Source organism: Notechis scutatus, chromosome 2 (genome assembly GCF_049901735.1).
Source record: "Notechis scutatus isolate UNSWTSFEM ecotype Mainland chromosome 2, rNotScu1.2, whole genome shotgun sequence".
Taxonomy (NCBI): domain Eukaryota; kingdom Metazoa; phylum Chordata; class Lepidosauria; order Squamata; family Elapidae; genus Notechis; species Notechis scutatus.
The window spans coordinates 257,048,784-257,076,714 of NC_142010.1; the positions used below are offsets into that span (position 1 = coordinate 257,048,784).

General features: G+C 41.7%; 1 protein-coding gene across 11 annotated transcripts in view; it reads left to right on the forward strand.

Annotated features, from left to right (window-relative positions):
- Nucleotides 1–27,931, forward strand: part of DYM (dymeclin) — a 250,890-nt gene that overhangs the window by 118,361 nt on the left and 104,598 nt on the right. For 9 of the 11 annotated variants that reach the window (XM_087958660.1, XM_087958661.1, XM_087958655.1 and 6 more), the window contains exons 13-14: nt 2,891–3,004; nt 5,964–6,058. In XM_087958660.1, coding sequence (XP_087814786.1) covers nt 2,891–3,004; nt 5,964–6,058 — 209 coding nt within the window. Of the gene's footprint in view, nt 1–2,890; nt 3,005–5,963; nt 6,059–26,657; nt 27,093–27,931 lie in introns of those variants that run through there. The other 2 variants (XM_087958663.1, XM_087958662.1) reach the window with 2 other exon arrangements.

Sequence of the window (27,931 nt, forward strand, 5' to 3'; positions counted from 1 at the left end):
GTGAACTGGCTTTTCTTTTACGGTAACTTTCCTGTAATTCTTGCATGTAAAGAAAATATATGCTGATTATATATTCGGAGCTGTTTATTATCATGGTTGTCTTTTTGAAATTAATCGGCGTCTCTTGGGATGAGCAAGGATTGGTGGAGGCTAGAAGGAAGGGGGGCAGACAGCAGAAAAATTGAAGCCGTTGTCCCCCAAACTGGGCTTAATTTGGTGTCGAAGCCGATGAGTCACCAAACACAAGGTGTGATACAAAATTATACTTTATTATTTTGGTACCAAGATATAAGGGCCCTGGTTTTGAAAGCTACCAAGGCCCTGATTACAATCTTACAGCAATTCTTATAGTCAAAGTCATATACCCCTTTGCCCTTCCCCTAATAGTGCATGCATAACAGGTACTATTGATTGGATATCTGGATTACAGCCCTCTAAAACCTTTACGCTTGCTATGCTAAATAGCTAAAAGTCGCATCACCTGTTATTCACCTCAGGTCACGGGTATCTTGCAAAGTGTTGTAGTTCCATGTGCCAGCTATGTGGTTTGGGGTTTTCTTCTTCTTCTTATAAGCGAGCAATTCTTGTGTCTAATATCCTGGCCAGTGGTTTTCTGAAGTTGCTAGCTACGACTGTGCAGCCGCTGCTACTCTGTACTTTTGCAGAGAAGAATAAAATCAGTTTTAATTCTTTGCTTTAAGGCACCACCACCCCCTCCTCTCCTCTCCCCCCCTACCCATGCAGCGAGGAATAAAAGCAGTTTAAGTCTTTGTCTCAAGGCAGAGAAATGAAGACAAGAGAAAATGTTTCTTTTCAGAATCCATATTCCTCACTCTCACGTCCATTCCATCCACACACCTGGGTCCTATCTCCACCTCTGGCCCTTCCTCTGATCCCCAGAGCCTCATCTGTACACCCATTCTATCACCTGATCCTTCAGAGCCCCACGGAAAGGTGCCTGAGATCCAAGTAGGTATGGCAGATTCCAAGAGGTTGCAAGTAGGCCTGGCAGAAACGAGCAAATTGTCAATTCCAAGCTTGGCAGGACAGTGAGCGGAGGAAAAGAAGCATGTATGAAATGGATCACAAATGGTTTAGAGCAGGGTCTCCAACCTTGGCAACTTTACGACTGGTGGACTTCAACTCCCAGAATTCCTCAGCCAGAGCATGCTGGCTGAGGAATTCTGGGAGTTGAAGTCCACTAGTCGTAAAGTTGCCAAGGTTGGAGACCCCTGTTTTTTTTCCAAAAGGCAACTTGGTTGTTGTTTTAATTACTTTGAAGACATTTCACTTCTTACCCAAGAAGCTTCTTCAGTTCTAACTGACTGATGAGGAATGGCCATTGACTTCTTAAAGGGCTGCTGACTTAAATGGCCAGTGACTGATCTATTGAGCTCTTCTAGGCAAAGACCACAGACCTCATATATTGCTCTGGTTGGATGATCTGTGCCGAAAGATTCGGACGTAGTGAATGTCTTCCTTCTGGTCCTTTTTAAACTTCCTTGGTGACATTTGATATCATAGATAATTGTTTTATTTTGGGACACCTACAAGAGTTAGAATTTCAGAGGCCAAGGGTTACTATAGGTCCGGCCCATCCTGAGTGAGTCTGGTTGGCAATAGGGAAAGAGAGGCTGACCTGTTTCTTTGCTCCTGGGGGTAAAGTTTCTCTGTCTCTCTCCTTCCCTCTCTCTCTCTCTCTTTCCCTCCCTCCCCCACTTTCCTCCTTCCTCCCTCCCTCCCTCTCTCCCTTCCTCCCTCCCTCCCTATACTTCTCCCTCTTTCTCCCCCTCTCCCTCTATCTCCTGCTCTCTTTCCCTCCTGCTCTCTTTCCCTCCCTCTTTCCTTCCCTCCCCCAATTTCACCTTCCCTCCCCTCTCTCCCCCCTCTCTTTCCCTCCCTCTCCCTCCCTCCCTACACTTCTCCCTCTTTCTCCCCCTCCCTCCCTCTATCTCCTTCTCCCTCCTGCTCTCTTTCCTTTCCCACTTTCTCTCCCTCCCCCTTCTCGCCTCCTTCCCTCCCTCTCTCTCCCTCCCCGCTTTCTCTTTCTCCCTCTCTCCCCCTCTCTCCCTCTCCCAACCTCCTTCTCTCTCCCTCCTCTCTCCCTCCCACTCTCCCCCTCTCCCCTCTTTCTTTCCCTCCTGCCCTTTCCTCCTCTTTCCCTCCCTTCCCTCCCTCCCCCTCTCCCTCTCTACTCCTCCCCCCGCTCTCTCTTTCCTCCCTCCCCTCCCTCCTCTCCTCCCTCCTCTCTCTTTCCTTCCTGTTTCTTAATGTCTAGGTGAAGCTGCTGGGCCTCTCCCTCCCCGGTGAAGTATTCCCCTCACCTATACTTCTACACTTTGTTCCCGAAAGATATCTCCTTAGGAAACGTGATCTTTTAAGTCGCCCGGAGGCTATAAAGATATGGAAAAACCCGTGAAAGATTGACTCTCAATAAGATGTGACTGTTTTTTCGGAAGCCATCTTGTTCTCTGTTAGCTGCAGTGGTACAGAAGCAGATGTACTATTTGAGGTCCCCCTAGACTCCAAGTAGGAAAGTGGAAAACATGATTAGTTTGCCTTTGCCCAGCTTTGGCTGGTCTTCTGATGATGGTATAACACAATTCGATTCACTCTTATTCAAACAGTTCCGCTAAACAAACCAACACAGTCATGCTTTTCATTAGAATTCTTCCCTGCGGGAGAGGTTTCTATGGCTGTCAGGCCCCCATGTCTTCAAAAAGGGTGGTTTGTTTTAAAAAAAAAAAAAATTTAAAATATTTTACGTTGGAATAGATCATGCTAAAGGTTTCTTTCGTCATTTCTCTACTTTGGGAAATAGAATCTGAATTGAGAGCATGACGTTCGCTTGATAAGGTTAATACGCTGTGTTTCTTCTCTCTCTTTCCAGATATTGAAAAATATTACTTGGTACTCAGAACGGGTGCTAACAGAAATTTCACTGGGGAGTCTTCTGATTCTTGTCGTAATAAGGACCATTCAGTACAATATGACAAGGACGAGGGTAAGTTTTGTAGCTGAGATTTATGTCAAGTAGAATAGATATTTCATTTTCTGCAGTGGCAACCAAAGTTCCTAACAAAAGCTAATACTGCATTCCTTCACGAAACAGTAAAAGCCTGCGGAATTTTCTCTTTTTTTTTTGAAGAACTAAGAGAGAAAGAGATCTCAAATGAAACCCCAGTGTTGTATTACTCTAGAGCAGGGGGTGGCCGCTTTATGACCTATGGACTTCAACTCCTAGAATTCACAAGCCAGTTGGCTCAGAAATTCTGGGAGTTGAAGTCCATAGCTCATTAAGGGACCATAGTTCCCCACCCCTGCTCCAGCGAGTTGAAATAAATTAAAATGAAGAAGAAAATATGGGGTTAGTAACCAAAACACCAGAGTTGATCAAGAAGTAAAAAAAATACAAATGCTCAAACTTTAGCAACTTATTTTTATCCTTTCTCATCAAATACGACAAAGCTATCTTACACAACTAGGCCTGCAACATGCAGAGTGGGTTGTGCTGTCTGGTGAGGAGCCATACTCCTGTCTTTGCTGCAAAGTAATAAATAATGGCTAAAGTAAAGGTTTGTCATCTGAACGATTGTCAGTCCCATTAGGGGAGACCAGACCGAGAAATCAACTCCATGGCAAAGGCCAAAACTACTTTTATTGCGAGGGGCTATAATAAACACAATCGGAATCTTTTACCAGATTATGAGGATTCGCTTCCTTTTTCTGGAGGCTTCCGTGCGGCCATTAACAGAGTAAACTGGACAACCACTGACTGGGCTGGTCTAAGGCCTCCTGGCTTGATCAGGGGATTGGACTAGAAGAGCTCTGTGGTCCCTCCCAGCCTTACGATTCTAAGTCTGATTGAGCTGTACCTCAGTGAGGAGCTGTGGTGGCGCAGTGGTTAGAATGCAGTATTGCAGGCTAATTCTGCCGACTGCCAAGAGGTTCCATCCTAACTGGCTTCAAGGTTGACTCAGCCTGCCAGCCTTCTGAGGTGGGTAAAATGAGGATCTGGATTGTTGGGGGCGATATGTTGACTCTGAAAGAGACAGCTGTAAAGCACTGTGAAGCGGTATATAAGTGTGTGATTGCTATTGCTTACTACTACTACTATTACTACTACTACTACTACTACTACTACTATTTAGAATTCAGTGAATTACGGAGGTATTTGTTTGAGCCACTTCCAGTTGTCATCAGGCTATTATTAAAGATAAAATATATTTTATCCCTTGGAAACAGAGCTGGCATAATTTTATCGATGTCATCTTTATAATGCTATGCAGGTAGACTTTTGACAAACAATTGATCATGACCATTCAATGCTATGACAGACATTTGTGGGGGGAGGGTACCTATGATCCAAATTCAAATTTCCGATGGCTGCCCTCCCACCCAACCCGCAGTCACCTGACTGCAGTTTGTACACTTGGCAAATGGCCCACATTTACAATCTTTGCAGTGTCCCTGGTCATGTGATCGCGTTTTATGATGGTTTTATTTAAAAAAATGACATTTAGCAATAGCACTTAGACTTATATCCCACTTCACAGTGCTTTCCAGCCCTCTCTAAGCGGTTTACAAAGTCAACTTATTGCCCCCAACAGTCTGGCTCCTCATTTTACCCACCTCGGAAGGATGGAAGGCTGAGTCAACCTTGAGCCAGTCAGGATCGAACTGCTGGCAATCAGAAGATTAAGTCTGCAATACTGCATTCTAATCAGGACTCCTACTTTTGGTTTTGGGCAAAACCAGCCCATAACAAACCATTGGTTCACTAAATGACATCAAAAATGGATGATAAAATTGTGCCAATCACGTGGGCAGCTCGATTTACGGCTGTCACAACTTACAAGCAGAATAAGCAGGCTCCATTACAGTAGTAAGTTGACAGCTACCTGTACAACAGTGTGATGACCCAGGGTGGGATACAAAACAAACACAGTCACAGAAAACAGGTGAAGCCCCTTTTATTCCTTCACTTTGCTTCCAAGCTCCGAATATCTTTGACAGAAGACAAAAAAAACTCTCACACAGTTACATGAAGAAGGAAAAAAGCAACACAAACCAGGCAAGATAAGGGCTGGAGGACATCCATAGATAACACACACTGGGAAGGATGCTAAACTTAAAGAGAGGAACCATAAACTAGAGATATTTCCAGGCTTTGTTTCCAGCGTTCGCCCGTTCGCAGGTCTGTACCCTTATTCAGTTGTCACAGCTGCAGCCCATGAAGAGGATCAAGGCCCTCTCCTCCCGAGTAGACCACGTCTCTCCCTTATCCTCTCCTCCCTACGTGCCCTAGGATGGATAGGGGATGGGCCTGGGTCCTCCTCTGACTGCTCAGACGGCCTCTGCCCTTCCCCAGCCTCCTCCACAACCTCCTGAGCCACACTTCCACTCCCTGTCGGCTGTTCCTCCTCTCCCTCAGAGTCAGTCTCCACCAGGGGCATGATGAACAGTAAACCTGATGGCATTGTGGTGGGAAGTTTATGGAATAGTATTCTATATGGGATTTTATGTTTCAGAAAGTGACTTCTATATTACTAGTTTAAGTGAACCTCTTTTATGTGGAATATTGTGTATCAGTTTGTAAGTAATATGGGAAATATAAGCCTACATTTTTCGGGGGAGGTAAGCTCATTTCCAAATAAAGTAAACAATTAAATCTTGAAATATAAGAAGAGCTACTTTACTTTTAAATTTTGATCAGCACTAATGAACTTAGCAACTCCTCCATAAAAGACAATTAGCCTATTGAGCTAGGATGACTTAAGCTATCAATGAGGCTGGGCCCTCAAATCAGAACACACAGCCTTGCCTTGTTTTTATTGCAACTCTGCCTCCAGTAAACAGAAAAGACTAGCAAATTATTTCCTTTTGACAGGCCTTGCAGTGTACAGGAAGGATAATCTGATGTGTGTGTGTGTGTGTTTTTCCCCCCATCTCATCTTCAACAGGACAAATACCTTCATACAAATTGCCTGGCAGCTCTAGCCAACATGTCCGCACAGTTCCGCTCCCTTCATCAGTATGCCGCGCAGAGAATCATCAGGTAAATGCAAGTCTTGTACAGAATAATTCCACTAAGTTTTGTTTTCAGTACTGCAGGAAAGAGACTCCAATCCCTAAATTTAAATATTGACCCTGAAGTTCTGTTCAGCTTCACGGCGTCTAGAGTAAATGTTTACGGATGGTATGGATGGCAAACATTAATATTGCTTACTCTGAGAAAAAGCAAGGAAGGGGTAACGTGTTAGGAAAAAGAGATGCTTAGTCAGTATTGAATAAATGAATATATTATTGAGTTACATGAAATAAGTGTGATTGTTATAGATGCCTATGAAACAAGGGTTCTACGATAGCAGTTATTTGTGATTATATGAAGTATTTTATGTGAATTGATGAAGCTGCGTGATGTCCCTTCTCAATATTTAAAAATTCAGTTGTTTTTGAGGAATTTTCTTTACGTGATTTGCCAGCCAAGGAAATCCATCCCTGTAAATCTGCTTTGGGAACCCAGGCGGTGTCCACAATTATTTTGTGCATATTAAATTCCTCACTAGACCTGCATGGTGCAACTGTTGCCGTGTGCCAATACAGGGGTGTCCGTGTGACTCACAACTCGGAGAAATTAATACAACTTGCCTGAACAATTCATCTTCTTAACATGGAATCCCCAAAATTCAGAGTTCCTTAGTCCATTGCTTGAATATCACTGCGTCCTTGATCTAGGAAATTTCACCTACACAGTTAAAAAAAAGATAGATAGATTGGACCAAAATCAAAGATTGGATACAAGGAATTGCGGGATATCAAGTTGAACTCAGACCGGAACTCTATCTATTGGAGATAATCAAAGACCAATATCCGAAAAAGATAAAATACATAATCTTACATATTCTAACAGCAACTAGAATAGCTTATGCGCAAATGTGGAAAGGGCCTCATGTTCCAGCAGAAGAATTAATCTTACAAAAAATAACAGATTGTGCAGAAATGGATATGCTTACATTAAAAATGAAGGAAAAAGAAGAATCTGATTATTATTCAATTTGGCATAGATGGCACGAATGGTTAGAAAATAGAGACAAGGAATGAAAAGCAAAGATTACATAGAAGAATCCTTAAGAAAATGATATATAGATATGTAAAATAGATAAAGATTGATATTAATAACAAACACGTAAGGATAATTATTGGTGAGGTATATGAATAGATGATAGAAAATATATGATAAAATTGTATGTTGATGCAAAATGCTGTTGAAAATGTAAATATGATTTGTACTGGTGGAAAACAATAAAAAATCATTTGCAAAAAAAAAAAAAAGGTAGGTAATATATCCTATCCATCCTGCTCCCCTCCTGGGTGAAGTTTGCCCCCACCTTTCAATCCTTCCTCAAGGACTTGGAGACCTGGCTCTGTATGTTGGCCTAGGGACTTTCAAGAGAAGGAAATCAGGACTCCAGGCGGTTTATCCGAATATGTAGTTTATTAAATGCTAAAGCTCTCTACAAGAATCTGAACTACTAAACGGTCAAAGCGAGTTGACAATAGATAAGAGTCAAGGGAATTTAAGGTTGGCTGGTCTTACAGCTCTTGTGGACGCAAAGGGACTTGAGACTGATGACGCATTTGACCCCTCCCTCGGGCTCAGCCTAGCCATCTCCTATACAGGGACCCAATAAGGGAGTACATCATTGGAGGTGGCTACTGGATTAATTAGCTGACCCCACATCAGCTCCCTGTGCTTTCTGCTCCCACTCCCACCCTCTTTTTAAAATTTCATATTATTGTGCTTCCATTGGTTGTTTTTATTATTTTATTCCTTTGCTATTGTTACATTTACATGAGCCACGGTGGTGCAGTGGTTAGAGTGCAGTACTGCAGGCTGCCTGCAATTTGGCAGGTCGAATCTCACCAGGCTCAAGGTTGACTCAGCCTTCCATCCTTCCGAGGTGGGTCAAATGAGGACCTGGATTGTTGGGGGCAAGAGGCTGACTCTGTAAAGCTGCTTAAGAGAGGGCTGTAAAAGCACTGTAAAGCAGTATATAAGTCTAAGTGCTATTGCTAAGTGCTATTTGTTGTCATTTCCCCCCACTTTATTGTCGTCAGCTGCTCAAAGTAGCCCCATGGCGAGAACAGGGGCAAATAAATCTAACAAATAAATAAATAAATAGCTGTCCTCCTGCAGCAAGAGCAATATACTAATGAATAAACAAAACACACAGATCTATTTGCATATTGTAGAAATTTTAAATGCTTGCATCCCAGATCTTGCTGTCAACCTTCTCTCTCTCTCTCTCTCTCTCTCTCTCTCTCCCTCTCTTTCCCTCCCTCCCTCCGTTCCCCTCCTCCCTTCTCCCCCCGCCTTTGACCACTTGGCTGTCTTTCATTCTTAACTTTTGTCCTGTTTATTAAGCCTTGCCAGTTACAGAAGCAAATGCTTTCAGGCCATTGTTTCCCTACCACACGTGTGACTAGACTTCTCCTTACAGATGAATCCTGTTCCTTGCTTTAAACCAGGAGTCTCCTTACTCCAATCTCCAAATGCTGGCTGGGGAATTCTGGGAATTGAAGTCCACAAATCTTAACGTTTGTCAAGTTTGGAGACCTTTGTTTTTCAACCAAGCAAACCCTCCAACAATATGCTCTCTCAGGAAAGAGCTTTTCCTTGGAGCAGTGGTAGCATTTTAGTATAGGCTGGTAGTTAGAATACTCTTGAAAAATAAACATTGTGGGCTGAAACTTAGGATACTCTTGAAAAACCAATTGGGTTCACCAACTACATGAGGAGTCCTCGAGTTACGGCCTGCCCGTCATAGTCATAATTCATGATGATCCTAAACTGGGTCACCTACATCAGGGATCTCCAACCGTGGCAAAGCTGGCTGGAGAATTCTGGGAGTTGAAGTCCTCCAGGCTTAAAGTTGCCAAGGTTGGAGACCCCTGATCTACATGATCCACCAAATGTTAAAATCTAAAATTTTGGAGCAGTTGTTAAATGAACCAATGGGCGAGGTTTTTTCCGAAAACCGGAACTCAATGCTCTTTTTCGGCAAAAACATCGTAAAACACAGTCACATGACCACAGGATGCGGCAAATAGCCATTTGCCAGGTGTCTAAAGAGCGGTCACATGACTGGGGGAATGTCAATCATTGTAACCTGTAAATCCAGGCCATAAATATTCCCAGGGAAGTCCATCCTAAATTCAGGCAGTCGCTAAGCAACCATTCGTCAATCAAGGATTACCTTTATCTGGGGTACCCACATTGCAGCCCTGGTCAAAAGGGCCCAGCAGAGATTATACTACCTGAGACTTCTCAGGAAACAACAACTGAATGAAAAACTGCTGGTGACCTTCTACCACTGCACCATAGAGAGCATTTTAACATACTGCACCTCTGTATGGTTTGCCAATTGCACAGGGGTAGATAGGAAAGCACTCCAGAGGGTTAAAGTCATTGCCCAGAAGATCATTGGTTGCCTTCTCCCCTCTTTAGAAGAGCTTTATAACTCCCGCTGCCTTAAGAAAGTTCAAAACATTCTCAAAGATCCATCTCATCCTGGGAACCCCTTTTTTGAACTTTTACCATCTAGCAGATGGTACAGGATAATAAAAACAAGGACAAATAGGCTGAAAAACAGCTTCTATCCCAGGGCGGTAGCTCTTTTGAATTCTGCTGTATGGTGCGGTGTCAGGGGTTTCCAGTTCAATGGGTGAAGGTTGTGTGTTTGTGTTTATTTTTATGGTCATGGTCATGATGTGCACTGAAGATATGGTGTTTGATTTTGTTGTACGAGGTGCAATGACAATAAAGTAAAGTAAAAGTAAAGTATTTCAACTGTGCTTTGTTGAACAGGTGTTGTGGTTGGCTACCCTCCATTGCATTAAAGCTAGAAAGGCAGAGTTTACAAACCACAATACATACATCGTGCTAACTAAAATTGTGCAAAAATTACATTATATCACAATGCAGGAAATCAGCCAGTCCCTGCTGCCTTCCACTGGGCTCTGCGAGTGTATTTGCTTAGTCTCTAGAAATCTCTTCAGGATGTTTGTTCCCACTTGGCTTACTCTGAGCTCTAAAATCTGTATTTGTTTCTCTTAGCATTGCCACTTCTGTAGCAAGTCTTTCTCGTGTTTATATAGTTTTGTAGAGTGCCGTATTACGTTTTCTCAGAAAAACCACAGGCTGAAGGCATCGTTTCTGCCTGGCATCTCAATAGAGCAGTGTTTCTCAACGTATGAGGCAGGAAGGCCGGCTGGGGAAGAAGTCCATGCATCTTAAAGTCACCAAGGTTGAGAAATATCGGAACATGGGTCATCCTCGTCTTTACAATGGCTCATTTAGTGACCAAAGTTACAACGGCGCTGAAAAAAAGTGAACTCATGACCATTTTTCACACTTTTGCAGCATTTCCCACGACCATGTGATCGAAATTCAGACACTTGGCCACGGGTTCATACTTACGACCGTTGCTGGGCCCCACGGTCATGGGATTCCCCTTTTGCAACCAAGCAAAATCAAAGGGGAAACCGGTTTCACTTAACAACCGTGTGACTAACTTTATCGACTGCAGTGATTCACTTAGCAACTGTGGCAAGAAAGGTCATAAAATGGGGCAAAACTTACTTCACAAACGTCTCACTTAACAACAGAAATTTTGGGCTCAGTTGTGGTCGTAAGTTGAGGGCTACCTGTAGAGAGAAAAATAAGGGGCCCTTGTGCCTTTATAGTGCAGGATTGCTGATAGATAGCATGGACCTTTGAATGACTTTAAAATTGCCTTCATGCCCCTAGCATGGATGTAATGCAAGGCTATTTAATTTCTTGACTGCTATCTTTTTTTAATAGAACGGGAGGTGTCAGGATTCTGGCACTTACCCCATTTAAATCATGAGTCTCGAGCCAAACTTACAAAACTTCAAAGGATTTATTGGGAGTTAACATGTCCGGCACTTCCTGGGTGTAGCCAATAATTCATTGTCACCCTTGACCCTGCTTTCCCCTACCCCCTGGGTATATCATAATTTATATTCTCCAATGGGACACATCCATAGCCAAGAGTCATCAATCACGTTCTCCAGTTTTTTGCGGGGCAGAAATTTCAGTCACCTAATTACTATCTCTGAAAAACTATCTGGAATGCACTTTCAATTTCCAAGCTGCCTCACTGCTCTTTCAAACCCCTTCCCCTCCCCTGCCCTCCCTTTCTGTTGGCAACTTGAAAACGACCATAGAAATATTTTATGAATTGACAAGAGGCTTAGATTATGAAAGAATACACAACTATGAAAGAAAACATGATGAGACATCTTTGGATAAATGATGAGCCATGATGGCGCAGTGGTTAGAATGCAGTACTGCAGGCTACTTCTGACTGCCGGCTGCCTGCAATTTGGCAGGTCGAATCTCACCAGGCTCAAGGTTGACACAGCCTTCCATCCTTCTGAGGTGGGTAAAATGAGGACCCAGATTATTGGGGGCAAGATGCTGACTCTGTGAACTGCTTAGAGAGGGCTGTAAAGCACTGTAAAGCGATATATACGTCTAAGTGCTATTGCTATTTTGTTTGTACTGGCTAAACTGTAGCAGAGAATATCTCAGTATGATCTTTTGCCCTAAGCCTAAGGGATATTCGTTATGGTACCGAAAGAGAGGTAGCCATGATGAAATCTTTCATCTCCAAGCAGTTTCGGGGATGACACTGATTATTTCTGTCCATCTTTGCTTTGTACCTGGGCTTGGGGCAGCAAGCACCTTAATGAATAATCTGTGCAAAGGAGTAAATGGAGAAAATGTGTTCCTACTGGGTTTCTTGGATCTCTTAGTGGCTTTCATCAGCTGGAGCTATCGTTTCCTTCTAGACAGCTTAAGATTGTAATCAGATACCTTATTTCCTAGCTTTATTTCCTGGTCTGATTTCAAGAGATTTTTCTGATTTATGATAGAAGATTAGTAAGATAGTTCCTGCGTTGGTAACCCCTTAATACTGTCTAAAATAGTCTTTAATTGGCTCATGCTCCATTATAACAGAATTGGCACCTTGTGAGAATAGCTGTAATTCTTTACAGGGGCATTCACAGCAAACTGCAATGATATCAAATTGACAACATATGTGAAGATATCATCAGTTAAATGTGCCTCTTATGTATTAGTAGCCCTAGTTTGATGCAAGTATGCAGGTCACAGCATTGGCGTAATGATGCAACACAGGTTTAATTCGTGGCCTTTGGTTCTTTGTCTGAATTGGGCAGTCCCCAAAGAATGTATTATAATGAAATAACATTACCTGACTTTAAAGTGTTTGCTGGGAAGAAAAGCAGTGAGAGGTAGAGATAGATTATAGATAGAAATTGATAGAGACTAAAACATACGAAGAATGGTTGCAGGAACTGGGTATGTTTAGTCGAGTGAAAAAAAAGGACTAAAGGAGACATGATAGCAGTGGACCAGATGGGCACTTGCCCATGGGCACCACGAGCATAGGGGCCCCATACTAATCTGTGTATGTTAACCCCTCATTGTACCTTATATCATATAAACACAGCAACATGTTTATTACATTTCACTGCATTTTTTAATTAATACTAACATGCAAATATATGTTTAATTTTATCCACCATTTACATTTTTATTCCTGTGAGTAGTTGTCATAGGGACCCCAGGACACTGCTTTGCCAGGGGCCCATAATGTTATTAAGGTGGCCCAGAGTCTTCCAATATTTGAGGGGTTGCCACAAAGAAGAAGAGGAAGTCACCAATTTACCAAAGCACCAGCAGGCAAGACAAGAAACAGTGGATAGAAACTGATCAAGGAGAGAAGCTAGAACTAAGGAGAAATTCCCTAACAATGAGAAAAATTAACCAGTGCAATGGCTTAACTCCAGAAGTTGTGGGTGCTCCATCACTGGAGGTTTTTTTAAGAAGTAGCTGGACAGCCACTTGTCTGGAATGATGTCTGATCTCCTGCTCAAACGGGGTTGAATGAGAAGATCTCCAAAATCTCTTCCAATTCTGTTACTCTGATACTGTTACTTTATTCTGATTCATAGCATGTCAGTAGACTCTGGACAAAGATGAAAAACGAGGATAATTTTAGATTATACGAGACTGCAAATTTGTTGGGATTTAGGTGAAGGAAATTCCATTCAGCTCAATTTTAATCCGGTGCTTTGTTTTGTTTTTAACTACAATAACTATGGAACTTTCCATTCAAAATCTACTTAGGCATGGAGTAACAAGAGAGCGCGAGAGCATAAGTCAACATTTGCCAGATATTTTAGTACCTGGTATAACTCCTGCCTAAATGCTTGAAGTAATGCAATGTGAATTTGAAAATCTTCCTCTGATTCCAGTAGATTTCACCGTTAACTTTGTTAATGGAGTTGCATAAATGTATTTCTTTTTGTTCAGTTCCTGGTTATGAACTATAAACAAGGACCCTGGGACTTGTATGGCTATGTCTTCAAACTTAGACATCTTTACAATAATTATTAAATTATCCTTACATAAGAGTGGATAACTCTGCAATCTCAATCTATAATGCTACTTACTATATGCAGCTCTATGTTTTCAGAATTTAAGACTACGCTAATGTCTTTTTATATACCAAGTTATCCCTACTTTGCAAATGATGTGGTGTAGATGAAGGTGCTCATAAAATAGCAGTTATTTAAGACAGAAGTTAAAGAATTAAGCCCACTAGCCCCTGCCAGAAAATATTGAAAACCAATATGCTTAAAATAATAGGTTTTGAAAAATAATTTTTTATATTCTTTGTCATGCTTACTTCAGAATTTATTGCCTGGATACCTAACTTTTAGTCTTACCAGCTAAGCTTAGCACTTGCCTGCCATCATAACTGTATAAATTAAACAGATAAGAGGGTAATATGTATCTTGTCAGACTCCCTTTTTTAATTCTGAGTCACCCTAGACAGAGATAAAAACTCATTACGCCCCCATGCAGGGCATACATCTTTTCTTCCCACAAAGATGCATAAAAATACAGGAGAAAAAGGAGATTATTTTGGCTTGGATGCCGGAAACTAAATCTACTCATACATATAGAAGGATTTTTCTCTTTCTCCAGGATTGGTGGAATTCATCTCACCAGAATACCAATCTTTGCTCTTTTCTTAGTCTGATGACAGAAGGGTGAATTAATTTTTAAATGCCTGTTATCGTGATTTTGATTTTAGTTTTATTTAGGTTAACCCACTCACAAGTATATGAGGCTGCCAATTCAGAATATCAAACTATGAAATGTGAAGCTGCTTCATCAACCACAAACCCAATTTGTGTTTACATCAAAATTCATAAACCGGATTAAAAAAAATTACAGTTGCGGCTAACACTCCTGGAGAGCGTTCTAAGTGAAAGATAATGTAGGCAAACGGACAGCTTGATATAGTTACTACAAACTATTATTTATTATTTGTCTTTGAAGTGAACATTTTGGAAGATCTGATAATAACCTTTCAAGATGGTTTCAAGATTTTGGCCAAGCAGAACAATATTTAAAAGGTATTTCATTTCCTATGGCAGGTTAGGGACCTTCCTTTTCATACCTTATGCAAAGCAGCTGATCTCACTAGGAAAAAAATTCACATCTGTTGCTTATTTGGAAGAAAATGTGTGAACAGGAAGAGCTATAACATACAACTTAAGAATGAAACCTTCTGCAGTTGAGCTGCCTAATGAGGGCTGCAGTTAATTTTCTCCTTCAGAAAGAATTTCATTTCAGATTGTTGTGACCTTGAGTTTCTACCAGCTTACATGTCTTAAGAGAATGAAATATGAATTCTGATATGAGCTGTTAACAGCCAAACTGAAACGAATAGATGAAAATATGCTTTTTTTCCCTTATGGTATCAAAAAGTAAAATAGGATTGATAGTGTAATTGAAAATAATGACCAGGTACCTATTTATGTCCGTGTGTTTGAAGGCAAACAGGTCAAACTGCAGAGAGACATAATAATGCTACTATGGATAGTCCTCGAACTTGCGACCACAATTGAACCCAAAATTTATGTCATTAAATGATACATTTGTTAAGTGAGCTTTGCTGCATTTTACAACAATTCTTGCCGCAGTTCTTAAGTGAATCACTGCAGTTGATAAGTTAGTAACCTGGTTGTTAAGTGAATGTGGCTTCCCCCATGGACTTTGCTTATCAGAATGTCACAAAAGGTGATCTCAGGACCCTGGGACACTGCAACCCGTCATAAGTATGAACCAGTTGCCCAGCACCTGAATTTTGATCACTCAATCATAGGGATGCTACATGGTTTGGGATTGGGGTACCCGAGGCAGGTCTATGACAATTCGCTACAGCCAACTCACCACAGCCATCTTGCCACAGGACAACTCACTGCGGAACAAGAGTTACACTAATACGAAAGAAATGATGGAATAGAATCATTAAAGAAAGGAGGAACAGAGTGAAATGTGAATGGCAAAAATTAAAATAATTTCTGTTTATTTTAAATAATTAAATAGAATTGTTAAATTGCCCCACAGCGAGTTGTCCTGCGACGAGTTGGCTATGGTGAGTTGATCGTGGCAAGTTGTCCCATTCCCACCCAAGCGACTGTCCTTTTCCAAGAGTCTCTACTTATCCAATTTGATCGAGCAGATCAGGCATTTTGCAGACCCCCTGAGCCAAAGAGTTTTGATTGGAGTAGAACAGGGGTGTCAAACTCGATTTCATTGAGGGCCGCATCAGGGTTGTATTTGACCTAGGGGAGGGGGCTCATGGCCAGCTCGACATCACTTGTGTTGGGGGCACCTGTGATGGCTCAAGAGCTCTGCCAGGGAAAACGGAGCTGGGGAGGACTCCGTTTTCCCTGGCAGAGGCCTGCAGGAGGCTGTTGCAGCTGAAAACGGAGCTCGGGTGGGCCACGCACAGCCCTCCTGAGCTCCAATTTCCCTGGCAGAGGCATCCTGGGCCGGTCCTTCACTGTTTCCAGGGTGGCCCCGCGAGCCAGATCTGCCAGTAAAAACTGATCCGTCCCACAGGCCTTGAGTTTGATACCCCTGGCCTAGAAGATGGGCTTTTTCTACAGTAGCCCCTACTCTGTGGAATATTCTCCCCTCAAAGATCAGAACTGCCCCAATCCTGTTATCCTTTATAAAGGCTTTAAAAACTTGGCGGTGGTACCTGGGCCTGAGACTCGGAATGTGTTAAGGGCCCCTTTCCTCGGCTCTACTCTTAGTTGATTAATGATCTCGGCTGCTGTTTGTATTTATTTTCTGGATGTTTTTACCATTTTATTGTTTAAATTGTTCTGTAATTTTAGAATTGTAAGCCACCCAGAGTCACTTGGTCAACTTGAGCTGCTATGGAAATTGAATGAATAAATAAACAAATAGCTGCCAATTCATGTCACTGAGAGAAATGAAAAAGTGTCAGAAAATTTGGCCAAGCTCTTTTGATGATTCTTGACAGGAGTGATATTCCTTGCTCATGTTTATTAAATCAATGTATCACCTTCCCTAATGGTCAAGGCAGCTCCAGGTGAAAAAATAGCTTTTTAACATACATGTTAGGTACAGATGTACAACAATCTCATGTCATAACGTACTAAGAGAAACAAGTTAGACTGAGCAAGGGGCTTCAAACTTGGCAAGTTTAAGACTTCAACTCTCCTGAGCTAACATGACTGGAGGAGAAATTTTGGGAGTTGAAGTCCACAAGTCTTAAAGCTGTCAAGTTTGAAGACCCCGAGTTAGAGGGATGAAAACTGAAAGTTAGAGTATGGGAGGAAATGCTTAATCTAAATAGCTGCTGTCTAAACTATCTCCAAAAACAATCATGAAGCTAGAACCGAAACTGCTTTTTCATAGTTTTTTGTTTAAATAAGAGGGAAAATGGAAATATTACATGGCACTGCCTCTTCCAGTCAAACCCTTTGAACTTTTAAAAGCACTCTATAATCCCACCTTCCAAACAATGATTTTCAGAGCTGCTTTCAAGGTCTTTCAAACTGCTGTTTAAAACATGCACCCATATTCATGTCAGTCTTTTTCAAGTTGAAGAAATAGAGGTTGGAAATACAGCTGTTTATCTGTAAAAAAAACAAAACAAAACATCAGATTATTTCACAGAGGTAAATTATCCAATTCCATCCCAATACAAATTAGTGTTCAAAATCTTTTAGCCTAATATTTGTCATCAGCATCAGCAAGTGTTTCAAAACTGACCTTACTGCTAGTTGAGCTGTGTTGACTTTGCTTATCTGCGTTCCTGGTGTCTTCCCAACTGTACTTTCACGTCTGGAATTATTGCTCCTGCCCTGCCCAACTAATTACCTCATTTTGCCTTGATTGGACTTATAGTTACAATTTTTGTTGACCACGTTTTGGTCTTGATTCTCTGTAGCCAAAAGGCTGTTCCTGGGAGAGTTTTTTTTTTCCAGCCCAGAAGGTAACCAGGACATTGGGGACAAAGTTGGAGCTAATAAAGGGACTCCTACTGATTATCTGACTGTGTTGCCTTTGTGCCATGCCCCGGGTCATCACAGTTGGTTTGTGTGTGGAACATATGTAGTTGATGTTTTAGGCTACTATTTGTTGACATGCAGTTAAATATTGTTTGAGCCTTGTTAGATCTGGTCTGGATTCAGTAATTGGCTTTGGTAGGATATTAATATATCCATTAACTAGACATATTGCACTCCATTAGAAGGGCGTTGGAATCAGGAGTTTAGAAGGTTAAAGGTTAGAGCAATAGCTCAGATGGGTGGCCTCTCAACATTGGGTTCCAGCATGTGTGAAGCTGTATACAATATCCTGCCAAACATTTAAGATCTTGAATTTCTCTTTTATTTTTTAAATATGTCAGCCACTATGAATTTGGTCCAGAACTGTTGCCAGACCTTACGTATGTTATCTGAAATGTGGTAATGCCTAACATGCATGGAAATACTACTAGTTTTTGCAGTTGTTTGACAGAGAAAAGAAACTTTCAATATTTCTTTAGTGTTCAAATACATTGTATTTTATAGATATGATTTGTTTGACCAGCTTTCCTTAACCTTGGTGTCCTCAAGATATGTGGACTTCAACACCCAACGTTCTCCAGCCAGGATAGCCATTGCTGAGAATCCTGGGAGTTGAAGTCCATACCTCTGGAAGAAACCCAGCTTGGGTGTGCAAAATTAATGATAATCGCAAATTTTTCCAGCTCTGAGGACTCACAGCAGCCGAGGTAGGGTGGGGGGAGAATGGTTCTATGCAAGTACAGGTAGTCCTCAACTTACAACAGTTCATTTAGTGACCATTTGAAGTTACAACATCCCTAAAAAAAGGTGACTTATCACCGTTTTCTCACACTTACGACCATGGCAGCATATAATTTACATTCGGATGCTTGACAACTGACTCACATTTATGATGGTTGCAGTCTCCCGGAGTCAAGTCATCACATTTTGTGACCTTCTGACAAGCAAAGTCAATGAAGAAATCAGATTCACTTAACAACCGTGTTACTAATTTAACAGCTGTAGTGATTCACTTAACAAACACGGCAAGAAAAGTCGTAAAATGAGGCAAAACTCATTTAACAAATTTCTCACTTAACATACATTTTGGGCTCAATTGTGGTTGTAAGTTGAGGATTACTTGTAGCTGATGAGCACAGTCGCTTGTGAAGCTCCGTTTGTGCAAACGGAGTTTTACATGCGCTCTCCCGCTCCCCTGCCTCTTGCGTAGTCCGGTTCCCAACAGGCCACAGCCCTGGGGCTGGGGACCCCAGACATAAAACAATATAAATTTTAGTACAGGTAGCCTTCGACGTACAACCACAGTTGAGCCCAAATTTTCCATTGTAAAGCTAGACGCATGTTAAGTGCGTTTTGCCTCATTTTATGAATTTTCTATTTAAGTGAATCACTGCAGGTGTTAAGTTTGTAACACGGTTGTTAAGTGAATCTGGTTTCCCCATTGACTTTGCTTGTCAAAAGGTCACAAAAGGGGATCACATGACCACAAGGACACAATTTTGATCACATGACCATTGGGATGCTGCAACGGTTGTAAGTGTGAAAAACAGTCATAACTCACTTTTTTCAGTGCCACTGTAACTTTAAACAGTCACTAAGTGAATGGTTGTATGTCAAGGACTACCTGTATCGTTAAATACGCCCCGGTACAGTTTTTTTATTATTTTGCAAGAAATAAATTATACTGTCTAAATCCAAAACAATATTTGATGGTATCATATTAAACCAATCACAATTTTTGGTTTTAAAAGCAGTGATGTAGAAATATCTGCAACAATCCAGGTTAAATGTTATTAGATCATGAGTGGTGGCGATTAGGTCCAAATGTTCCACACAAACACAGACCTCCTATTATTTTAGTGTATTTTGATGGTGGTGTCTTGACAGTTTCAGGTGGATCTCAGCTGCCTGGGAATTTCCCAACTCTGCCATATTCCACCAACCATGTGGTTAAAAAAAATCTCTCCATCTTTTGAGATTAATCCTAAAGTAATAACTAACATTAACTAGTTATTAGTACTGTAATAACATAAAAATGCCTTCCATTCGGTAACTTTAAGGCATCTTTAAATGACTGTACTGAATGACTGTACTAAATAAAATCATCTCGAAAGAACAATGGAATTGTCTCTAACTGCCAGTCTACCCTCTGAAGTATGCCATTTATAAAGGAAGTTTTGATCTCAGAGATAACTTAGATGACACTAGGATTAAAACAGTTTCATCCAGGAATACCAAGAGCAGTGATACCAGCACATATGCCAACAGTGGAGTCAAGTAAGATGTTTTATTCAGGATAGTAATTATTCAGTTTAGTTGGATCAAGGGTAAAGCTGTAAAATAAAAGAGTTACTGCAATTACTTTGGTATTTTCTCACTCTGAGATTTTAATAACTGAAGACACACAATATATACACTGAGATAAAGGATTGGCAGTATACAAACGGAACAAATAAATTTCCCATATTGAGAGCGTGTTGGTATATATAAAGCCACGGGAGCCACTTAATACAGGTAGTCCTCGACTTAACAACAGTTGTTTAGTGACCCTTCAGTCCCAACGGCACTTAAAAAAGGGAGATAGGACCGTTTTTCACAACTGTTGCATCATCCCCATGGTCACGTGATTCAAATTCAAATCCTTGACAACTGACTCACATTTATGACGGTTGCAGTGTCCCAGAGTCATGCAATCTCCTTTTGGGACCTTCTGACAAATAAAGACAATGGGGAAGCCAGGTTCACTTAACAACCGTGGGAAGAAATGTTATAAACTAAGGCAAAACTCACTTTACAAATGACTTACTCAGCAATAGAAATCTTGGGGTCCATTGTGTTCGTAAGTTGAGGACTACCTACAGTATATGAACATACAGGACATTGTATTGGCCATTTTCAAATGACATGATGGATTGCTAACCAGAAATGGCATCCATTCCAGGTTTGGACCATTCATTCTGGTTTGGCCAGGGGTCGGCAACCTTAAACACTCAAACAGCCACAAAGGTCCTAACTGGATGCCCCCCGTTTGGAGCCAGAAGTCCAGTTTCCCCCACCATAGAGTCTCCTCCTAGCATGGCATCCTTTTTCCTCTACCCATCCTGACTGAAAGCCCTATCAATTGTGGAGCTGACTGGCGACAGGGAGCCACAGCAGTGGGATGAAAGAGCCACATGTGGCTACAGAGCCGCAGGTTGCCGACCCCTGGATTAGGAGCTGCAAGCCATGATAATTAGAATGGTAAAGGATTTCCGAACTCACTCAGAGATAAAGGAGGGTTTTAGAGTTAGGCTGGGTGGTACAGAGAATTTTGAGAAATCCTTTCTTAGGTTTGTGTTCATTTACATTTAGGAGGAGACAGCATATTAAAAGGCAGAGACATCACCTTGTCAATAAAAGTCCGTACTTTATAGGTTAAAGTTGGTTAAATGAAAACAAAAAGAAAACTTAATTTTCTCTTTTTTTTTCTTTCTTTTTAGTGTACACATATTATATTAGACATGAAATAGAAAAGGTAATTGATTATATAAAGCAGAGGTCCCCAACCACCGGGCGCGGACTGGTACCGGTCCGTGGAACATTTCCTCCCGGGCCGCCGGTTTGCTGGGCGCCGCCATCTTGTTTGACAAGAAAGTGCTTCTGGGTGAGCTTTTCCGGTTGGAAAGCGGCGTTTGGTCCTGAAGGAATCCTCGCGCCTTAGTTTCATCAAAGGGGCGGCGGTCGAATGAAACTAAGGCGCGAGGATTCTTTCAGCACCAAGGCAAGGCGAGCCGAGTGACTGTCCCGAAGCCGTCCCGAAGTGAAGCCCATCGACAAAGGTACAAAGGAGGAGTTGAAGGTGACGGGAGAAGCGGGGATGGCTGGCTGGCGGTCGCTCGGCTCGCCTTGCCTTGTCATGCGTGCTGATGCGGTACCGGGCCGCGGATCATTTTGTGATGCCGGTACCGGGCCGCGGCACAAAAAAGGTTGGGGGCCACTGATATAAAGGATATGAGAAAATAGAGAATATGATAAACCAGAAAGGATTATATTGGAATGTAAAGTATTTGTAATGAGAGTATTATACTATGATTAAAAAGGAGGGGAATGAAAATTTAATAAAATTTTATAGGTAAACTTTGGCTAAGTGGAAACAAAGAAAAAAATATGAAATACTTTGGCCACCCAATGAGAAGAGAGAGGACTCATTGGAAAAGACACTGATGTTGGGAAAGATGGAAGGGAAAAAAAGAAGGCAATGACAAGAGGAGGAGATAACAGATAACAGATAATCAGAGTTGGAAGGGACCTTATAGGTCATCTAGTCCAACCTCCCACCCAAGCAGGAGACCCAACACCATTTCTGACAAATGGCAGTCCAATCTCTTCTTGAAGGTATCAAGTGAGGACGCTCCCACAACTTCCGAGGGCAACTTCTGTTCCATGGGTTGATTGTTCTCACTGTCAGAAAGTTTCTCCTTATTTCCAGGTTAAATCTCTCTTTGCTCAGTTTCCATCCATTATTCCTTGCCTGGCCTTCGGGTGCCTTGGAAAATAGGTTGATCCTAGTGGTGGGATTCAATTTTTTTTACTACCGGTTCTGTAGGCGTGGTTTGGTGGGCGTGGCAGAGAAATAATACTCTAAAATCTCCAGTCAGAGGTGGTATTTTCCGGTTCTTCAAACTACTCAAAATTTCTGCTACCGGTTCTCCAGAACTGGTCAGAACCTGCTGAATGCCACCTCTGGTTGATCCCCCCCTCTCTGTGGCAGCCCTTCAAATATTGGAAGACTGCTATCATGTCTCCCCTGGTCCTTCTCTTCACTAGATTAGCCGTGCCCAGTTCCTGTAACAGTTCTTCATATGCCTTAGTCTCCAGTCCCCTATTCATCCTGGTTGCTCTTCTCTGTACTTTTTCTAGAGTCTCAACATCTTTTTTATAATGTGGTGATCAAAACTGGATGCAGTACTCTAGGTGTAGTCTTACTAAGGCTTTATAGAGTGGCATTAGATGGTTAGACAGGAGGATGGGAACCTGTCGTGCTGTCGTCCATGGCTGGGCTCTCCAACCTTGGCAACTTTGAGACTTGTGGACTTCAACTCCCAGAATTCCTCAGCCAGCTTCAGATCTCTGGGAGTTGAAGTCCACAAGTCTTAAAGTTCACAAAGTTGGAGATCCTTGGTCCATGAGGTTGCGAAGAGTCAGGCACAACTTAATGACCGGAGCCGGTCACTGGAAACTGATGCACCCCCTTTCAGAAATAGCTTTTCACAGTTATTCAGTCTTTTGAAAGTGGAGTCTTCAGATTGTTCTGAAATTTTTCGCTTATTCTCCAGAGAAATTATTTTCATATTAGTTAGGCTTGGCTGACTGAAGAGCAGTAGTTCAAGAACATAAAGATTTTTTTAATATTTATTTTAATAAAACAGTTTGAAGTATTTTATTTTTTAATAACTCTTCAGATTTATGCCGCACATAACCTTGGAAAAAATTTATACAGTGAGAAGGCATTAGAGATATTTTATTAGTTTCATTATCTCCCCAAATGGCAGAGTTTTATCCTTAAATAAGAACAACTGTTTTCAATAGGAAAACTCCAAACCATGCGTATTGATTTCCCAGGCTCCAGTTAACCAGACATTCCGAATACTGACTTTTTAGGTGGTGATATTAAACATTTTAGTGCATTACTGCCACATCACTAGAAATTAAGCTGACGGTTTGTAGGAGGAAAATGTGCAGCTCATAATGTGATGTGGGTAGCACATGTTGCTTTGCCTCACTCAGTTATGAGGAAAGAGGAATGCTGGTTGCTTTAGGCAGTTTGAGTTGTAGAGAATGTTATTATTTTTGCCTTAATAACTTCCTTTTCATTGATTTGGTAATAAAATGCAGATTTTAAATACATATTTTTGTATCTCGAAAAACCAAAGTAATTCGCTGTTTTGAAGAGCTCCAGAAAAGGGGATCATTGTATATAGCATTTACCAAATGTGGAGTTCAGTTCTGTTCTGTTCTTTCTTTTTTCCCCTCCTGTGGGAGAGATCAGGACAGCGTGATAAAACCAAAGCCAAATCAACCTTGCATTAAAATAAACATGACATCTTTGGAAATTGGCTGTGGGCTCTACATTTGTTGTGAGCAGCCAAAACAGAAAATGACAAGATCAATTGCTCAGGCTGATGCCTTCACAGAATATGCCATAATATTTTTGGGCTTTGGATCCAGTGTGTATTTTCATAGGCAAATCACACATCGACACAGGAAAAACTACTGCTAGTCTTTAGTGAATTCATTCCCCATAAAACAGGGTTTCCCAACCTTGGCAATTCCCAGATATATATGGACTTCAAGTCCCAGAATTCCAGAGCCAGCATAGCCACTGCTGAAAATTCTGGGAGTTGAAGTCCACTCACCTTCAATTTGCCAAAGTTGGGAAACACAACCATAGGAGTACAGGTAAGACCATGACTTGTGACTGCAAATGAGCCCAAAATTTCCATTGCTAAGTGAGACATTTGTTAAGTGAGTTTTGCTCTATTTTATGACCTTTCTTGCCTCAGTTGTTAAGTGAATCACTGCCGTTATGAAATTAGTAACATGGTTGTTAAGTGAATCTGGCTTCCCCGTTGACTTTGCTTGTCAGAAGGTCCCAAAGGGTGATCACATGACCCCCAGGACACTGCAACCGTCATAAATGTGAGTCAGATATGTGCCAATATCTCAGGGGCTGCCATAAAGAAGAGGGAGTCAAGCTATTCTCCAAAGCACCTGAGGGCAGGACAAGAAGCAATGGATGGAAACTAACCAAGGAGAGAAGCAATTTAGAACTAAGGAGAAATTTCCTGACAGTGAAAATAATTAATCAGTGGAACAACTTGCCTGCGGAAGTTTTGAGTTCTCCAACACTGGAAGTTTTTAAAAAGATGTTGGATAACCATTTGTCTGAAATGGTGTAGGGTTTCCTTCTTAAGCAAGGGGTTGGACTAGAAGACCGCCAAGGTCTCTTCCAACTCTGTTATTCTATTCTATTCTTTGGAGAAGTTACCAAGTGCCCAAATTATGATCACATGATCATGGGGATGCTGCAATGGTTTTAAGCCTGAAAAACAGCCCTAAGTCACTTTTTTCAGGGCCGTTGCAACTTTGAACAGTCCCTAAATGAACTGTTGTAAGTCGAGGACTACCTGTATATGGACTTCAAATCCCAGAATTCCACAGCCATTCCACAGTCATTGCTGAGAATTCTGGGACTTGAAGTCCACTCACCTTCAATTTGCACAGGTTGGGAAATATAGCCATAAGGGTTCATATTAATCTTGTGGTTATTTTCTGTGAGGGACCATCTAAATCAGTGATCCCCAACCTTTTTTATGCTGCCCGGCACCGGCATCAGCTGGGCGCCGCATGCCCGGCACGGCATCAGCTGGGCGCCACCATCTTTTTAATGAAAGATGGCGGCGCTACGCTCGTGAGCTTTTCGGGTAGAAATGGCTTTCTACCCAGAAAAGCTCATCGAGCGCTAGCGCCGCCATATTTGATGAAAAAGTGCTTCGGTGAGCTTTTTACCCGGAAAAGCTCACCGGAAGCACTTTTCATCAAAAAAAGATGGCGGCACCCAGCAACCAGCGGCTGGGTAGGACTTGTTCGCGGACCCGTACGGTCCGCGGACCGGTGGTTGGGGACCCCTGATCTAAATGATTTGGCAGCTGAGGGTGCCATATTACCAACAGTTTTTGGGCAAGGAAGAAGGAGGAGAACATTTCCAAATACAATCTTAATTTATAACCATCCTTTTGACTTAAGATCATTTTAATATATTTACAAAAAAATCAGGTGTCAGGAGGGGCAAAGTCTCTGGGGATTTTATTCCTATCAGGAAAGGAGCAAGACATTCTTGTCATGTCTCTGACCCTATTGCCCATCGTTGTGTTTTCCACCGAAGTGTTTCCTCTCTGTGCAGCGTTTTTGTTACTAGAAATAAAAGGCAACTCTCTTCCGTTTTTGATGAAACCGAAAAGCTGAGCTAGAGGAAATTATATACTTGGAACTGAAGTTGTCCCTAATATTTGCAGAACTTGGGGTGAGGACACACCTCCACTTGAGCTTGAAATGTGTCCCCGTTGAACTTAATGGGAGACATCTGTGTCCAAATAACCTTGCTCTAAATTCAGTTGTGTGCTTTGACCCTGATATTTTTGTTGAGGGGAATCAAATACTCTAAGACAGAGATGGGCAGTGAAGAAATGTGAAAGATAAATTAATACATTTTCAACTTGATGCTATCTGCCTTGGCTCCGGAGTATGGAGGAGAGATCCAGCACAATAGGAGCGAAGCACAAAGTCAGATGAAGTGAAAGCGTGTGTCTGAAAAACATTTATTGCTAAGCTTCTCTTTACGAGATATAAAGATAGTTGGAATTTGCTGTAAAACAAGACAAACCCTCCAGAATTCAGAAGCCACACCGACTATGATCCATGGGCTGCAGAGATTCAGCAGCCCATAATTCCCTAACCACTGTGGCAAACTGACTTATTGTTAACTGCTAAGATTCTCAGCTGGTGGGAAAGCAGTAATGGACGACTGAATTTGGCTTTTGCATTTCTGTAGCTGTAGATGGCAGCTTGCAGAAAACCACACAAACTGTGCGACTGTTCCCATAACATTTTATATTACATCTTGGCACAAGTGCCTTGCTCTTCAAGTTGCACAAAAAGATGTTTTGGATTTTTAATTTTTTTACCTCAAAAAAAGTAAAAATCTACAAACCCTGGTGTGTTTACACATCCTGCCAAAACCAGCCGCCTCCTTTGCACCGCTAATGAAATCATCCTGGATTCTTGCATAGATTATTAAAAAAATAAAATAACAACAGAATAACAGAGTTGGAAGGGACCTTGGAGGTCTTCTAGTCCAACCCCTTGTTCGGGCGGGAAACCCGATACCATTTCAGACCATGATTAATCCAGACTTTCTGCCTGTACCACTTTTTTGATTTGATTTGATTTGATTTTTAAAGTATTGCTTTGCTCTTTGACATCTGCCGCTGAACTTTATTTCAATCGTGTTTGGGTGCAGCTTTCTTAAAGGAAAAATCCTCTTTCTTTGTTTCTTTTCTTGTTTTCTTTCTTTTCCTCCCTCTACCCTTGTCTTGCAGTTACACCTGCCGCCACTTGCGGAGATATGTCTATGTCTTGGACAAATTGTATTTCCCCCGCCAATCCCACTGCTCTACGCTGGAGCATTGCTTCTCGAGCCTCAGTGACAATGGAGAGGAACTCTTGTCTTTAACTTGTTCTCACATTCTCAGATCCTATGCTTCCAGGTTATTAACCTCTGCTCTCCACTTACTGCATGTTGCATGCCACATGTGACCAGCCTGTGCATGAACGAAGGGGACATATGGGGTGGCGGGGAAGGGGTGGGTGGGAAGAGAGGACGGGCAGATTTCAGATTGCCAGTAACTTTTTTTACTAACACACCAGCTGTTTGTGTCATGTAGCATACAGGCACGCACAGTATTTAAAAAAGCAAGCCAGTTGTGGTTTCATACTGAATAAAATAGAGCTTGGGAGGGGTTTCCTTTCTTCCCAGAAACGAAGTGTCGATTTCCTTTGTAATTGCAGGTAGTCCTCGACTTACAACCGTTCATTTAGTGATGGTTCGAAGTTACAAAGGCACCGAAACTGGTGACTTATGGCCATTTTTCACACTTAGGACCGTTGCAGCCTCTTCGTGGTCGTGTGATCTTACATTCGGTTGATTGTCAACTGACCGACATTTATGAGGGTCTCAGTGTCCAGAGGTCATGCGATCCCCTTTTGCGACCTTTTGACGAGCAACATCATTGGGGAAACCAGATTCACTTCACAACCGTGTTACTAATTTAAGAACTGCAGTGGTTCACTTAACAACTGTGGCAAGAAAGGTCGTAAAATGGGGCAAAACTCACTTGACAAATTTCTCACTTAGTAACATAAATTGTTGGGCTCCATTGTGGTCATAACTTGAGGACTACCTGTATTTAATATTACTTCTTTCCCAGATGAGCTCCATTTTCATATCCACACTAGTTATTGTCTGGCTAATATAGGTGGGAATAGAATTGAACCTTTCATATTATATTGTACAACACGTTTTCAAGACTGATCCTAGCTGCTCTCTGAGCTTGGCTGCTTTCTTGCAAACATATCATTACCAAACTAGTGTATGGATGATGTTACCTGGTTTGTTAATGAAATGTCTGCAAGAAAACAACCAAGCTCAGAGAACAAAGACTTCACAGTCTACAAATATTTTATATTTTCAAGTCATGTAGAAAACTAATTGTCTGTGGAGATTCCCAGTCATCCAGGTCATGGTTGTCCCAAAGGTGCTTTTTCAAGAGGCAACTGGACTGATTGGTTTTTCTTTGAAGACGTATCGCTTCTC